Below are 16276 nucleotides of genomic sequence, written 5' to 3' on the forward strand. Positions count from 1 at the left end.
GTGTAACGCTTGCGCAACACGGACAACTGGTGCATGTGGACGTTTTTTTTTTTAAAGTGGAATTTTGTCCTCGTGATATGACTATCACTGCGCTTAATTAAATGTGCACACAAGTACTGACCATGTCAGGCTGTGACCCAGCAATTCTTTCCGAGAGCGAATGTCGAAGCGAGGACCTGAATTACTCTCGTCCGTTGAAAAAGTCTCAAATCGGCGCTAAAATAACAATTTGGACGCAGCTTTGATCGCCAGCTGCGCAGGAACAATATGCTGCTTCACCACTCCACGGGCTCAAGAGGACCTCTTTTCCTCACTGCATATTTTTGCATCATGAATCCTCGCCGAGGGCCGTTAACCTTGCAGCCGGCGAGCCTGTGCCATGAAAGTTCAGCGTAACTACCGCTCGCCGCATCGCTCACTGCACCGCTCGCCACAGCGCTCACCACACCGACGCTCGCCGCAGCGCAACACCACGGCGCTCGCCTTGCGCCGCTCAGCACGCGCGCTCACCTTGCAGCCGGTGGTGTGCCTGGCCCATGCGCCGCGTGTACTCTGGCGAGTACCACACGAGCAGCTCGCGCCCGGGGGAGACCCCGCGCAGCGTGTAGAAGAAGACGTCGGCGCCGTGCTGGCACGCCACCAGGTTCTGCTCGCGCCGCGACCGCGCCGGGTTCACGAAGCGCATCCAGTTGCTGCGGCTCACGTCCCAGCCGTCCACAAAGTGCTGCAGCTCCCCGTGCCGGTAGATCTGGCGGACGCACGGACGCGCGGTCATGCACTCGCACCGGCCACGCCGCGCGACTTTGCGCGGGCCCGAGGATCGTAGCACCGAGCTAAAGCGTCTCGTTAATGGCGATGGCGGTGATGAGAGATCTGTTGGACGGACAGACAGATGGGTAGACGCACGCACGCACGGACGGACGGACGGACGCACGGACGCGTCATGCACTCGCACTGGCCACACTTTGTAACGTTGTGCAGGCCCGAGGATCGTAGGACCGAGCTAATGCATCATGGTGAGGGATCTGGTGGAACGACAGATGGGTAGACGCACGCACGCACGGACGGACGGACGGACACGTCTTGCGCCGGCCACGCTGTGCGACTGTGCACAGTCAAAAGCTCTCAGAACCAATTCAAAGCAGCGTGTGAGTGACTGCAGAGCGCGTGTCACTCACTCTGCAGTCTCGTGTTAAGGCGGTTACATCGCTGCCTTTTATCCAAAGTAAGTCCCGCACACAACCGCCTACGCACAATCTTTTTTTTTTTAGCAGAGATGAAGATCACCTGCCCGGCGTTCTGGACTTGTCAAGCAAGCGCTGTTAGTGAGGGCCACTTGGGCTGGCATGGCCATGAGCAAGGCGGCATGGCCCGGCGCCGGTTCAGCCGCACAGACCTCGTGCATTCTGAACCGGTGTGGGCCCACATTGTGTCAGGCACTCATTTGAGGCCGAGTTGACCTGGCGGAGTTTCAAATCGGGATTAGTGCACCACCCCACCCGCACGGGCACCTTGCTGCGCATAGCCAGGAGTTAAACCTGGAGAACTGGGTTTGTAGTTCACGCTGCGCTCACTGACCACCACTGCGATATGCTCTGCAACCAGTACACACGGACAAAGACAAAGATCCCCCGTGTAGCCTTAGCAGACTGTTGGGACAAGTGCTTTTAGCGGGCACCTATATGAAGGCCGGCACAGCACACGAGGGGGTGAGTGACCAGCACCACGCCCGACAGCCTTTGTCTCTCCAGTGGCGATGATTATATATTGCACCGGGTGCTCATTTGATTCCGAGTCGACCTAGGGGAGGCCCAGGACCGGTTGAGATAATCGTCACTGGTGTTGGCCGTGAGCAGGAATCGAACCCGGGTTCGCCGAGTTTGTAGCGCAGCGCGCTAACCGCTGGACCACAGCTCCCTTACAAGGATAGACACACACGCGCAGCTACGCATGGACACACACACGCACGGACACACGCACAGCTACACACGGACACACACGCACGGACACACGCACAGCTACACACGGACACACACACGCACGGACACACGCACAGCTACACACGGACACACACGCACAGACACACGGACACACACACATACAGCTACACACGGACACACACACTCACTCTCACATGGCTCTGCACACACACACAAGACGTGCAATTTTTGAAAAGTGGTCTCATTCAGTGCCTCACTTGAAAGGAAGATACTTAGACATTACCTCACGTTTAAAGTTAAGGAGTTAAGGACAACAGGGTTAAAAAAAAACCAGATTTTCTTCTTTTTGGTTTCTCAAAACTGCCATAATTAGGCTTTCACCTGTTTGCCAGTCACCTCTGAGTGCTTTGCCCTTCAATGCAAGCACAACAATGCAGTTGTGCCCACGCATGAGCAAAGCCCTGCGGGTGCCTGGGTGTGTTTGACTGGCATCGATAATAAAAACCAGCCCTAAGCTGATAAATCAACAGGGCGTCGCCACACACACACACACTCTCGCATTATCATCTTTGACTTTGTAATCACGATTTACGAATCCGAGGAGGCAGATTGCCATGCACACTGTAAAAAAAAATCTAAACCCTGGCTTGTTGCACTCCGTAGGGAGAGGAGAGTCCTGGTTCTGCTAACTGAAAAGTTCTGGCAAGTTGCGATCATCAACGACATTCAATGCATGCAAAAAAGCAATCAATACCTGTACGCACGGTCCCCATTCCAGTAGAAGTGAGAGGGCCTTAGCCATACATATTTATGTGCATGGTGCTTCAAAAAAATGTTAACACTTTTGATAAATTGCAACAATACCTACACGAAATGTGCTGCTGCCTCCGGGCCCTAGAGACCACCTGAAGAAGATTCCAGGCAATGTGTTGACGACGACGGCGGACAAGTGGAGCTATTAACATTACATTCGTTACCATGTTACAATGTGTTAGCCGTTTTTTCCCCATTCAAAACGATAGTCCCATGGGAGCGTTAACATTTTTTTGAAGCACCCTGTAATATGGTTGGCCAGAGACAGACGACTTTGCAGCAGCGGGCGTTTGAGCGGCGATAACGCAGTGCCGACGAGTCTCAATAACGACGAAGCCGGTCTACTTGTGCCTCACGGCTGCCCTGTCTGTTCAAATATATTCGATGGAGGCCTACGATAAGCACAACCGCATTGCCGCCCGTCAGGAACAGCTGCTACGATTTTTTGCATAGTCCACAAAGAGGGGGGGGAGGTATATGCTTTGCTGGACTCGTTTTTTTTTGCGTGTTGTGCATAACTCATGGTTTTCCGGCCTGAAATAGTTGTAGATGTTGTGATGATGTTGTGATGACGGGTTCTGCTCGTCAATTACATGTTCGACATAAGTTACGTGTATTTATTACACGTAACTTATGTACTACACAGTGTTCTCGGTATATGTAAAACAAACAAAAATAAACACCTTTAATTCGCAGGTAAAGCCCACCGAGATATTAGATATTTTTTCAGAGGCGACCTCGCCACACAAGATCGTCATGATTATGCGTGGCAATTTATAGCAGCCTCCAAATAATCCGAACGCGCGATGTTGTTTCTAAATGGGGATGGTGGCAGAATTGGAGGACCCCCGTGAATAAAAAATCCCCGAGATCGTCACGGGGAGAGGGACAGAGAGAGAAGATAACACGCGGAATCCAAATATACAAGAGGCGTCCTCGTCAGGGTCGTGATCGAATCCACGATCTCCCCCCCGCTGCGTAGCAGGCGAAGGGAGATACCATCTCACCTAGATTGAGATTATTTAGATTATTTTAGCGCTATATATTATCCAAATGATGGTGCCACTTTGTCGAGCTCTCATTTGTGGCCAGGTTGCTTCTGAAAAACAAGTGAATACCTCAGTGGGCTTTGGCCTGGTAAGATGGAGATGGTTTAGTTGTTCTATTTGTGCGTCTTGATTTGAAGCTTTCGTGACTGCAGGAATCCATACTCTTTGGTTCTTTCGGTAAAGTCACGTAGGTAGAAAATAATAATAATAATAATAATAGATCACGACGTTTCGATCGCAACACAAGCAACCGTCTTCAGGTGGGACAACCACAGCAAGAAAAAACTGCTGAAGTAGGCCTACTTTAGCATGATGACGATTGCTTGTGTTGCGATCGAAAAGTCGTGATCTATTATTATTTTTCGACCTACGTGACTTTACCGAAAGAACCAGAGTATGGATTTGTTTACCTTTCCTGTACTTAGTACTCCTATCGTGTGTTTGTGCTGTTTGTTGTTGCAACAGTCTTACCCCGTGCCCCTACTGGACATCTGTAAAAAAAAAATGTTTTATAGCTCATCGGATTCCTCCAGTATAAATAAACATTCTGATTCTGACATTAGTGTGTGTGTGTGCTCGTGTTCAATAGGAAATGATACAAAGGTACTCACAGTGTGGTCACAGACAAGTGTGGCACACTGCCCAGGTAGCGTGTTGTCACATGTCATCCAGATGCGACTCTCACCCTATATGAACGAGGACTGGGCGACATGATGGTCAGCATAGGAAAGTGTAACAGTGTTGATCTCTACTTTCTATGACCCTGTGTCCATGCTCCCTGCATTCAACAATCGGCACTTACCATGTTTTGTCAACTAACTCCCCCGCGACTCATGTGGCATTGATAGACGCTTATCCGGCAGTGGATTAGCAGCGGCCTGTAGATGTGTGTGTGTGTTTGTGTGCACACTGGTTAGCACTAATGGACATCCGTCAGGAAGAGCTTCATAGCTCATCGGATTCCTCCAGTCTAAATGAAGATTCTGATCATAAAGAAAACACATTCTGAGCACACTGCACTCTGAGCCCAGCCACCCAAGTTCGATTCCCGGCTAAGTCGAACGTCAGCAGCGAGTGATCTTTGAACAAGTCTGCGGCGGGCACCCACCGCCCCCCCTTCACCAACCCGCACTCACCAGCACGGCGAAGTATGACCAAACAACCCCCCCCCCCCCATGACCGGCGCGCTTGTAGGCAAGCCCTCCTCATGCACCAGCGGATTGTCAAAGCGACCGCACGTGGCGTTTGTGTGGTGCGTGCGCCGCGCAAACCGCGACGCGGCCTGCATTTTGTGCACGCGAAGAAATGTTTTCGCGGAACCGCGAAACGAATAAAGTGTGCGAGGCCACCGTGGCGGATGACTCTGGCACGAAAAGGAGTCGCAACCTCGAGCGCGCAACGCGGGAAACTCGAAGGCCACGTCGAAGATCATCTCGGCGGCACGCGTCTCCGCACGCAATTTACACCGCGCGGGGCGGAACGTTGGAATGAATGAACAACCCGAGCGGCTGCCGCCGATCCTCCCTCGTGCCCTGCGCTCGCAGCCACGGCTGGAGTGCGGGCGGGCAACGCGACCACCCCCCCCCCCCCCCGCCTATTCAGGGGAACGGGAGAAGCACGCTACGGAATCTCAGCGCCGGTACCGACGCTGAGATTCCGCAGCGGCGCAAGCGAAGCGATGGCGGATGCGCGGGGGGGGGGGGCGGCTTTAGCTACCTGCGAGGGGACGAGACGACTGGGGGGGGCTGCATTCTGGGGCCAGGGCGATTCGTGGGCCGTGATCTTTGGGGATGGAGCACGTTTCACCGTGGCGGTGGCGCGGGCTCATTGGGGGCCCGGAAACAGATGTTGTGCGCGTTTGGAGTGTTTGGCTACTGGTGTACATGGCCCACGTGATGATGATGATGAGCCACTTCCTTGAGCTATCATTTCAGATAGCCAGGTCGCTTCTGAAAAAAGAACTATGTAGCTCAGTGGGCCTTACCTGGTATATTTGGGACACCCCAATTATATTTGGACTCTCTCCCCGCCAGCCCCTCCACTCCTCCTTTTAATGCACAAATCACAGTGAAATGACCGAAGAGTTGCAAACGAGAGATGCAGCTGTAGTGAGATGAGAGAAGGGAAATTCTGATATTGTCAAGATGAGGGAAATTAAATAGTGGAGGGGAAGGGGTTAAAAATGTAACTCTCGTTATTATGTTTATTTGCATTTTAATATTGTTGCTGTATTACTGTGTTAATGAAAACGAGATCCCCTTGAGCTGTTTGAGACAGAAGGCTTTTGTTCGGTTTTCTTTGGCCGGGAAGCGACACATTCCAACACTATTGTGTCGTGACGTAGCAAACACGGCGGCGTGTAGCAAAGTATCGACAAGGCTCCAATTATTGCAACACACCACTCTACAGGACGTCTGGCAAAAAAACATGACCAAGCTGCAACGTGTACAAAATTCGTTGGCACGTGTCGTGACGGGTACTGTCTGTCCAGTGCTCGCCAAGCTGCATTGGCATCCTGTTCCCGAACGAATGCATTATGAGGTCGCACTTATTTTTCTACCTACGTGACTTCACGTCACTATATTATTTTCACGATGTCATTCATTCGTGGCGCAATCATAATCCCTTTCCCAAGTTACCCCACCACTACTCAACAGCTTTTGCGCAAACCTCACTCCTACGCTCAAGACTGCAGATCCACGGGTACTAGGTGCGACGCTGGCAGACAGCACATCGGGGCCTTCATCCAACAGTGGATAGAAAATGGCTGACAATGATGATTTGGATGTGATAATGATAAGATACATACTTACCTTCGTGCACAATTTAATCTGCATATAAATTAGAATTTATAAAGCTACGTCATGGGACCTTTTTTGTCAGTTTCAAATTATGAAAAATAAAAATAGGGTTTACCCTTTCTGGAAATAAACCAGGAGGTGTTGAAGATGTTCCAACACCAAACAGAAACCTCTTGCATGGAATACAGTTTACTGCATTAACCACACACGGTACTTGTGGTGAACATGCAAAACAAACAAACACGCTCTGATAATATTATATGCATTGCCTTTGCAACTGATTGGCCTACACGAGAGACAGCCTCTTTAAGGCCTAGTCTCACCGGTGTCAGACCAGAGAACGCCAAAGGAAAGGGTAAAACTATTCAAATGTTTTCAATAAAAAAAGCTTTCCTCTCAAATTGAAGGGACATTTTATTATATTTACGCATCTAAAACTAGGAACCAGTGGAGTCGCTGACGCACCGCGTGCTATGAACCGGGCGACCCGAGTTCTGATTCGCGGCTACAGCTGAGGGCGAGCGATTGTGTTAACGAACCTGGGACGCCCTCTCACCTGATCCGCACTGACCAGCTTGGTGAAGTATGGTAAAAAAAAAACATTCTGACCAACTCGGCATGGCCAAGCCCTCATCCAGCAGTGGATTTATAAAGACGCAGGGGAGTCTGTAACTCAGCGAGGACTATGCAGTTGTTCTGCTTCCAGTAACCTGTCTTATCATCGGAAGCCACTCCATTTGTAAAGAATACGTCGGAGCGTTCAAGTGATAGAACTTAACGTGGTCGGTCCTTTGTCGATCCCCGTTGCTGAATCACGCCCCCCCTCGCTCACGTTGTCAGTCATGGGGGCCGCTCAACCATACCTCTACGCGCGGGCTGGTGGTCACGTTGTGGCGAGATTGTGCGAATATTCATCATTAATTTGTGTTTCACTCCTGCTGCGGCATATTCCACTTCTGTGGACGTAGCAGTGCCCCATTTCACATCACGCAGTGCACTTGCCCCGACAAGCGCCGCCTATTTATATATTCGATTTTCCCTTTTTTAGGCTACACCATTGACGATCATGTCTTGATGAGGCCTACGACATTCGCCAGTAAAGCCTCCACACACACACACAGACACGCATACCCCAAGTTCCATTCAGACAGCTTAAGTTCCATGCATAGCGAAGGATAGAAGAGGTTTCATTTTGTGAAATGCCCCCAGCACAATGGGGCCTTTGTCACTGGAAATCAAACCTCTGAAGCGGCTATTTGCTCTTTTCATATCCTCAAAGAACAGGTTCTTCTCAATATTTTGGGCGCATGACGAGCTTCCATTTAATAGGCATCTCTTGCCGTAAAAGTCCAGTTTACCACGCTAAAGCAAATAACGCGTACAAAATGTATTACGGCGTCGTGGTAGCGCTACGTGCCACTGTGGTGGTAAGCGTGGATCGGTGGTTGTGCGAGCTCCCGCGCTACCGGTTGTCCGATCGGAGCAGCTCGGCGGGGTTGAGCCAGCGGCTCGCAACCATAAGGCTGCAGGTTCAAACCCTGGCTTGGGGGTTAACTCGGCCCATCAAACTTCCAATGCAAGGTCGTTAAAGTAAAGTACCACATTGTTGGTGGAAGGCAACAGCGGCGGTTGTCTTATGGAAAGACTTGCACCCCCCCCCTCCCAGCATAGGAATGTGGAATTTGCACCACTGGCTCTTAACATGAGATGACCACAATCTTCATGGACATCTGTGAAGAAAAGCGCTTCACAGCTCATCGGATTCCTCATCCAGTCTAGATAAAGATTGGAGCAGGAACTCATTTTCTTACTACTGGTTCAGATAACACTCGTCAATGATGTTGTCCATGGCCAACACACCCACACGGCCACCCTCCACCCCTTCACCAATCCAATCTATACTAACCAGAATGGCGAAGTAGGGTCATTACAGGAAGTACAGTTAAAAAGCGCCCTCCCCCCCCACGACTGGTGTGCAAAGGATCGATTGACAAGGGCCTTCACGTGCGTAACTTAACATTTAATTTACACGGCATCTCAACGTCACCCCTTGTCGAGCACAAAGAAATGTTAAAACGCACAAACTGCGGTCCGCGTCACCATGAGCCACGCAGACCCGGTCCTTCAAGAACCCCAAGTCGACTGCGTTTACTCTTCGACCATGCTGTCCAGGTTTTTGCGGTTGTACCGCACAGCTAAAATAAACTTTTTTTTTTACTTTACCACGTAAGGCCCCAACTGAGCTATGTTTTCAGAAGCGACCTGGCTATCGCAAATGATAGCTCAAAGAAGTGGGCTTGTCATCGTGTGGAAATGTATATAACAGCCACATACCCTGAACACACATTAATTCTAAAATGTGGAGGAGAAAACCGGATGACCAGCAGAAAACAAAAATGCACTCGACCACGGGGAAAGAGAGACACGCAAACTCCAAATATATAGCAGGCGTCAGGGTTTGGATCGAACCCATGACCTCCTATGCACTAGTCGAGGCAGTTAACATCTCATAGCCACCGTGATAAAGATGATGATGAGAGAGAGACACGCAAACTCCAAACATAGAGCAGGCGTCAGGGTCGGGATCACCAGCACAGACATTGCTTGAATTCCAAACACCACCTTGAGTCAGTCTTGCCCATTTGTGTTTACGATGGGATGGCCTGGTGATGAGAATTCATCCGCAGATAACTTTACAAACATTGTGGTGCCAGTGATGCACGATGGCCTACCTAGTTTTGAGTTGAATATCGCTGGGATTTTCTTGTCTGTTGGAGGTTTGTAAGTGAATGGCGCCTTTATGTAACAGTTTCACTTTGGCACTGTTGGAGACTTAGGGTGTGACTTGCAAGCAAGCAGCAGCAGCTCAATTCGCAATCAATGAAGACGCAAGTATTTACACCTTGCATCGGTGTCACGTGTTGTCACGTGGTTTTTCAATAAACTACAATTGGTCATCTTTGTAACAAACAACAAAAAGAGATGCCGTTTTTCTGAAGATATATCGCGGACGTGAATGGATAATTCGGCGAAGCGTGCAAGTTAAATGTCACATCGTAAATATTTGCTCGTATAGAGAGCCCTTTCTAAATCCTCACTAATCCGTGGACAATAAACATAAGGAGTGCACGTGTATATATACCTATGTGCGGAGCGCATGTATCTGTGTTTAACAAGAGACTTAAAGAGAAAGGCCACTTTCGATCCCCCCCCCCACCTTCCCCCGAGTATTTTTAAACTTTCCCCATTGTTCCGTCCGTCTCTTGGCTGTGTAAAAAGTGAAGTCAGGACGATAGAATGCTGTGGGTTTAAGAACAAAAAATTACTCTTCGAACAATGTAAGCACGATTCAAATGCCCGTGGCATCAATCCAGAAGGCAAGCGATCTGGTGCGGTGTCACGGGCGGGTGGGTAGGTACGCGTGTATTTATAGACGGGCGTTGTGTACACTCGCGCAATAAATTAATAAATAACGCCGCTCAATTCCGTTCCTCCATTCCTGCCTGGGATAAAGACAGCGGTGGTGTGTAACAAAAAAAATTGTCCAAAAAAATACTAAACAAAATCCAAGCTAGCCTCTTTTTTTATTATTCGCTCTTAAAGTGAAGAAAAAAAGTGAAAAACCTTGCCGTGGAATAAGCTCAACATTCGCTCAAAATATTTTCGGCCAAGTCAACAAGAGCTGTCAGCGGGAATTTAAATCCCGCTGTCTTTATGCAAGTATCTTGAACTTATTTTGCACCGTACGTAGCCAACCGTTGCTAATCAGAGGTGCGGGGAGAAGGACAAACTAAACGCAACAAAGAACAGTTCTAAAGAAATTTGTTTTCAATCTAGATTATTTAAAAGTTCATAGCTCCCAGTGGCTTCCTAATATGCGACGGAAGAGCGTTCCAGATGGCTGCAGAAGCGCATCTGAAAGCGCGCGATGCGGTGACCACCGCCTGTGTTCGATGGCTCGACGCTGCGAGGATGACCGGAGTGTATGTACTCGTTGGTGGATCGATGCTTTTAGTATGGGTTAGTAAAAGAGGACTTTACAAGTCCGATGATATTATTGCTTAATTGCAGTGCTTTGGTTACTCCACTGTTGGACGTGTACCTGCCGGATGACGCATTCTTGAAATGTTCCTACATACTTTTGGTTCGCTAAGAATTTGATGGCGAGCGATTAGGACGAAGCAATGTGGAAGACGGGGAAGAAAGAGGGCGTAGCGATGCAGAGAGTAGCAGTTGCGCTGGTTCGAACGTGCTTGTGCCGGACCGAGGAAGGTGTCACTTGGGTGATGCGTTGAGAGCGAGTCTCCACCAGTCCTTGATTGTACGCTGGCGTTACATTTCCAATGGCTGCCCCCCCCCACGCCTCGTGAATGCCACTCCGGAAACCCTGAGTTTACTTGATTGAACTTGAAATGAGACCAACTCCCCCACCCCCCCTCTTTCCCCCCTTTCCTTCCCCGAAGAAAATGGATCTGACGCACGTCGCACATAACGCTTCGGTCCCTCACGTCCGCGTTGGTTGTCTGTCCGAGCCGCCTATCCCGCTATGCACCACTCTCACCTGTCGCGGAAGTTGTACACCACCCCCCCCCCCCCTTCCCGTGGTTGGAGCGATACAAACATTTTACAAAAAAATAAAATGGCCGGTTGATATCGTGACTATGTCACACATTGTATGAGGCGATCGCCTATCGCTGTCGAAAATGACTTTGGGTGAACGCGTGTCCATCCAGCGCCGCTTTCGTCACACAATCGCTGTGCGGCCGCTCCGATGTCATCAACCGTTCGCCGTTTGTAAAGCAAGCGCGTACCCGGGGCAGTTAGGTTTATAGAGACATCGCGTTGACCGTTCAGAAAAAAAACGAAGCGATCTGGGACAGGACACTTTGCTGGAAGGGAATGACGGCCGGTGGTACGGGCCAGCCACAGCCAAAGGATGGGACATTCCCGGGGAGTAACCTCCAGCGGACGACCACCAGGGGGGAGAGACGGAGAAATGAAATCGGTTAATTGGCGGGAGCCAGATAGATTGCCGCGTTGCAAGACCGCGCGCGGGAGATGGCGATGGCTTGGGATCCATGTGCCAGCCGGCTCTCGCACAGTATAATGTCGTTCGCTTTGTACGACCATTATGATGTGAATGTCTGTTTGTTCAAATGAATAAGGGCCATCCAACCCCCCGTCCCCTCCCTCGTCCCACCACCTGCCCCCCCCCCTCGTCCCACCACCCCCACACAAAATATCACCCAACAAATATTTTTTTTGGCAGCGTTATCAAACATGTCGACTTTTTTTTAACCGTTCAAATCGGAGGCTCTTGAACCTGCAGTTGTTTGAGATCTTTGCGCAGACACTTAACAACGAATTCGCCTGCCCAGCGAGTGAGACACGGTGAGGGCTCGCATTGTAAAGTCGTGGAGTTTTTAGACCGTGCACGTAAACACAGGCTGTCTTCTGCTGACGTGTCGTTGTGGCTTTTTTCTTCCTCCCAAGAAGTCAAACACGAAAAAGAGCAAAAGGACGCATTTGGTGCTAGGGGTGCACATTGCTTGGGGTGCAGATGTAGTGGAGTAGGAAGGTGCGTAGTGGAAACAGCGTGATTACATGATAACACAGACATTACGGGTTATGTTGGGTCAGCCTGTAGCGAAGGCAAATACAGTACAGGTTATGTGAGGGCAATTAAGCTGGGAGAGCCAAGGACGGCTGTGATCGGTTGGTGCTGTTGCGAAGGCTGGAGGGGCGTCTTGAAGTCTGGCGAGGAACAGGTGCACGGTCACGCGGAGTGCCGTTGGGACGCGGGTTAATTAATTGGGGAGTGATGAGAGCGGGGATAAATTGGGGGGTCGGCAATTGGAGCGGGGAGTTGAAGTTGGAGAGCTTGGAGTGAACAGCGGGAATTGAAGTTGGAGTCAACGGCGGGGAGTTGAAGTGTGGAGAGCTTGGAGACAGAGAGTTGGAAGGACAGAGTTTAGGGGAGACGGAGTTGGAGACGGAGCTTGGAAAACAGCGTAGCGATAGCGGAGCTGAAGAAGAGAAGCAGCCAGCAGTGGAGAGAGCGTAGCGATAGCGAAGCTGAACAGAGACGAAGCAGTTAGCAGTGGAGAGAGCATAGTGACGGTGATAGCGGCGAACAGAGACGAAGCAGTTAGCAATGGAGAGAGCATATTGACGGTGATAGCGGAGAGCAGAGACGAAGTAGTTAGCAGTGGAGAGAGCATAGTGACGGTGATAGCGGTGAACAAAGACGAAGCAGTTAGCAGTGGAGAGAGCATAGTGACGGTGATAGCGGCGAACAGAGACGAAGCAGTTAGCAATGGAGAGAGCATATTGACGGTGATAGCGGAGAGCAGAGACGAAGTAGTTAGCAGTGGAGAGAGCATAGCGACGGTGATAGCGGAGAGCGGAGAGGAAGAAGTTAGCAGCGGAGCAAGCGAAGTAATCGTGGGGAGTGGAGAGGCAAAGGTGGCGAGCGAGTCGAATGAAGCACGGCGAGCGAGCCGTGGCGACATGGATGCTGTGAAGTATTGAGGACATGCGGAGAGTTGTAAATAAAGCGGTGTTCGAAGAAAGACAAAAGTTGTCCGAGTGAAATCGAACACTACACAAATATAACTCGTTCTGATGATATCGCTCCACATTCAATGTGTGCGCAAAGCACAGCAATGAAATATAACCAGCTCGATGGCTCAGCGGTGGAGCGAACGGCTCGTCAATTCAGAAGGTTGCGAGTTCACATCCTGCCTGGAGTTTGAAAACCACTTTTGCATGGAAGTTAACAGTGGTTGTACGTATGTGTGTTGTTGAACTTCTGTTGCACCCCACGTAGCCATCCGTGGCTAATCGGAGGTGCAAGGGGAAGGACAACAAACTAAACACAAAAAGCAGCTCTCAAGAAATGAGTTTTCAATCTAGATAATGGATAGACTCACAACTCCCGACATAGGAATATGGAATTTCCACCACTATCTCAGCGATGTACACGGAAGACGAGGACTGTCCACAATTCGCAACTTTGTTGAATGAAGCACAGCGGTGGCATATGGTGGTTCAGCGCAGCGCGCTACGAACCCGGCCACCTTCAGTTTGACCCCCAGGCCACGGGCTAACATCAGTGGCGAGCGATGTGAGAACCGCTTTCTTGCCCTCGCCTTTCTCACTTCGCCAGTCCACACTAACCAGTGCGACGTGCATAGTCAAAGAACCCGCCTTCATCTATCGGTGGCTTGAGAATGGCTGGAATTTAGTTTGGTGAGATGCGTTACTTGCGCAAGCCGATAGCAATATGTAGATGCGTGAGCGCGCGTTACACGTTTGTGTTAGCGTGCGTGCGGGTAAGTTGCAGTGAATGCGGGACTTTCCCCACAGTAAAGTTGATGGGCAACACTAAGAAGGAATTCAAATAAAATGCACAAACTTTGGTAAGGTTGTCTAGTCGATTGCTCTCCACAGTGCCGTGTTCTTGGCACGCACATACCAGCGCTGCTGCTACTGCTGTTGCTGCTTAGCCACGAACCGTGGGAGAAGCAGCCACGAACGACAAGGAGATTGTTTACGTTTTAACTGTGGTGCAGAGATTCATTGGTGCCAAAAAAACAACAGCAACAACTTAAAACCCTTTGGCACGCATACCTGAAAATACTATAGCCCTCATCGTTCATTTGAAGCTGGACAAACCGGTCTCTTTAATATTAATAATATAAATATTATAGACCTTTCCAATGAGCTATTACTCATGAACACCACTCCTATATTTTAGCAGCAGCAGTAGTTCAACACCAGAGGCAACTGAGCAATTCCCTGAGCAGGGTCCACCCCACCCCCCACAAATATGCCCTGCCTCCCCCACTGAATTTTGAGATTATGAATAATGCATGGCCTCGTATTAATTACAGTCAGTACACTGCAGAGCGATATGGTGATGCGCGGGAGATACGTTCTGGAGATGCTCATGAAGAGAAAATTAACGAACTCGCCTCGTATACAGGAGGTCGTGGGTTCAATCCCGACACTGATGCCTGTGTGTTTCAAGTTTGCGTGTTCTCCCCGTGGTCACGTGGATTTTTCTCCGGGTCCTCCGGTTTTTCCCTCCACATTTAGTAACAACATCACGCGTTTAGAGTTTTTGGCTGCTATAAATTTCCACTTTGATAAGCCACTTCGTTGAGCTATCATTTGTGGCCAGGTCGCTTCTGAAATAGAGCTACATAGCTCAGTGGGCCTTACCTTTTAAAATAAAAATAGTTTAGTTCATAGTTTTAATAGCAAACAGATCATCGACAATGCAAACAAACGTAAGAAAACGCACCAGTGTCATGAACTTATAAAGGTTATGGCGATAAGCAAGGCTAATATGTGTGGGCCAAGAGGGCTTGAAAAACATGTTGCATTTACGGGGTAGGGAATTGAGAATTGAGGGCAAGAGATCGCATGGGAGACAGGGAAGCGAGGTGCCTGGACAACACACATGGAGGTGGTTGGAGCTTCACTGGCACTGGCGAAGAGACAAGAAGAGATGGAGAAGATGAACATATCGCCGGGCCCTGGATTGGGGATGACACGCGATGACGACGATGACAGTAATGATAATGATGATGAAGATCATGATTATGACAACGACACGCAAGTGGCACGTGTGGGTTCAAGGTCAAGCACCGCCTCTCCAAGCTCTCCGCTGTCATGTCATCTGTCACCCACGACAACAATGGAATGCTCCGTGCAGACGTCTCTCGCGGTCGGGGGAGGTGGGGCCCACCATTCTTTGGTCAGTGGCCCTAACCCCGGCACGGCGAAGGAGCTTTGAGCGCTCTGCATGCTGGCGGAATTCACGTGATGCAAACACCTTGCATCACGTGACAAACACCTTGTATTCTAATCTCGGTTGGGTTTTTATTGTAACTCCTTGAATTGTCTAATCATCTGTATAGTGGATAAAGGAGTGAAGCTCTAATGCTCATCTCGCTGGCATGCCTCAGAGGAGGTTGGTTGTAGATAAAACGGCTAAAAAGTCAGGCGCGTGCCCAGCAAGAGTTTGTACGGAACAAATGCAAGTTGTGCCGATAACATTCCGCCAACAGATACGGGATTTATTGTTGCGTTATGTTACCCCCCCCCCCCACCTAACAGGGTCCATGTCCCGGTTTCAATCAGTGAGACGGCCAATCGAGCAACATGGGGCCCAACTTGTCGGTCACGTGACAATTCTCAGAGGCGGACACGATCGCCGTGCAGATAGCTCAAGGGGCCGGCTTATGACGATTGCCCCCCCCCCCCCCCCGCTCTGTCACGCATGTACGCGCGTTGAACTTCTCCCGCCGCCGCACGTAGCCAACCGTGCTCATCGGAGGTCACGGCGGAGAGCCGGCGCCGGCGAGTCGCGCCGATCAGATCTCTGGTTACGGCCGAGCCGCCTCCGATTAGCACGGCTGGCTACGTACGGCGGCGAGAGATTGGTCCGCGTACACACATGCACGGCTCGCACAAGTTCTCAAGGGCAGCGAGCGCCACGGTTCCGGGTGCCGCCGCAGAACGAGAGTACGGCGCAAACGCGATCGTCAGACGCACAGGGGAGGGAGGGGTCTGGTTTTCTTTTCCTGCTGTACGACGAACAGATACACGAGCATGCAGATGGCACACGAATCAAACAGCTACACTGACGCGCTGTTACGATGAC

The 16276-nt window shown here is 50.3% G+C and overlaps 1 protein-coding gene across 2 annotated transcripts in view; it reads right to left on the reverse strand.

The window, feature by feature from the left end:
* Window positions 1-16276, reverse strand: part of LOC116952967 (uncharacterized) — an 81233-nt gene that overhangs the window by 11906 nt on the left and 53051 nt on the right. For both annotated transcript variants that reach the window (XM_076074581.1, XM_076074580.1), the window contains exon 4: window positions 511-748. In XM_076074581.1, coding sequence (XP_075930696.1) covers window positions 511-748 — 238 coding nt within the window. The remainder of the gene's footprint in view (window positions 1-510; window positions 749-16276) is intronic.

This window comes from Petromyzon marinus, chromosome 49 (assembly GCF_048934315.1).
Source record: "Petromyzon marinus isolate PM22_M1 ecotype Great Lakes invasive population chromosome 49, UKy_Petmar_22M1.pri1.0, whole genome shotgun sequence".
Taxonomy (NCBI): Eukaryota; Metazoa; Chordata; class Hyperoartia; order Petromyzontiformes; family Petromyzontidae; genus Petromyzon; species Petromyzon marinus.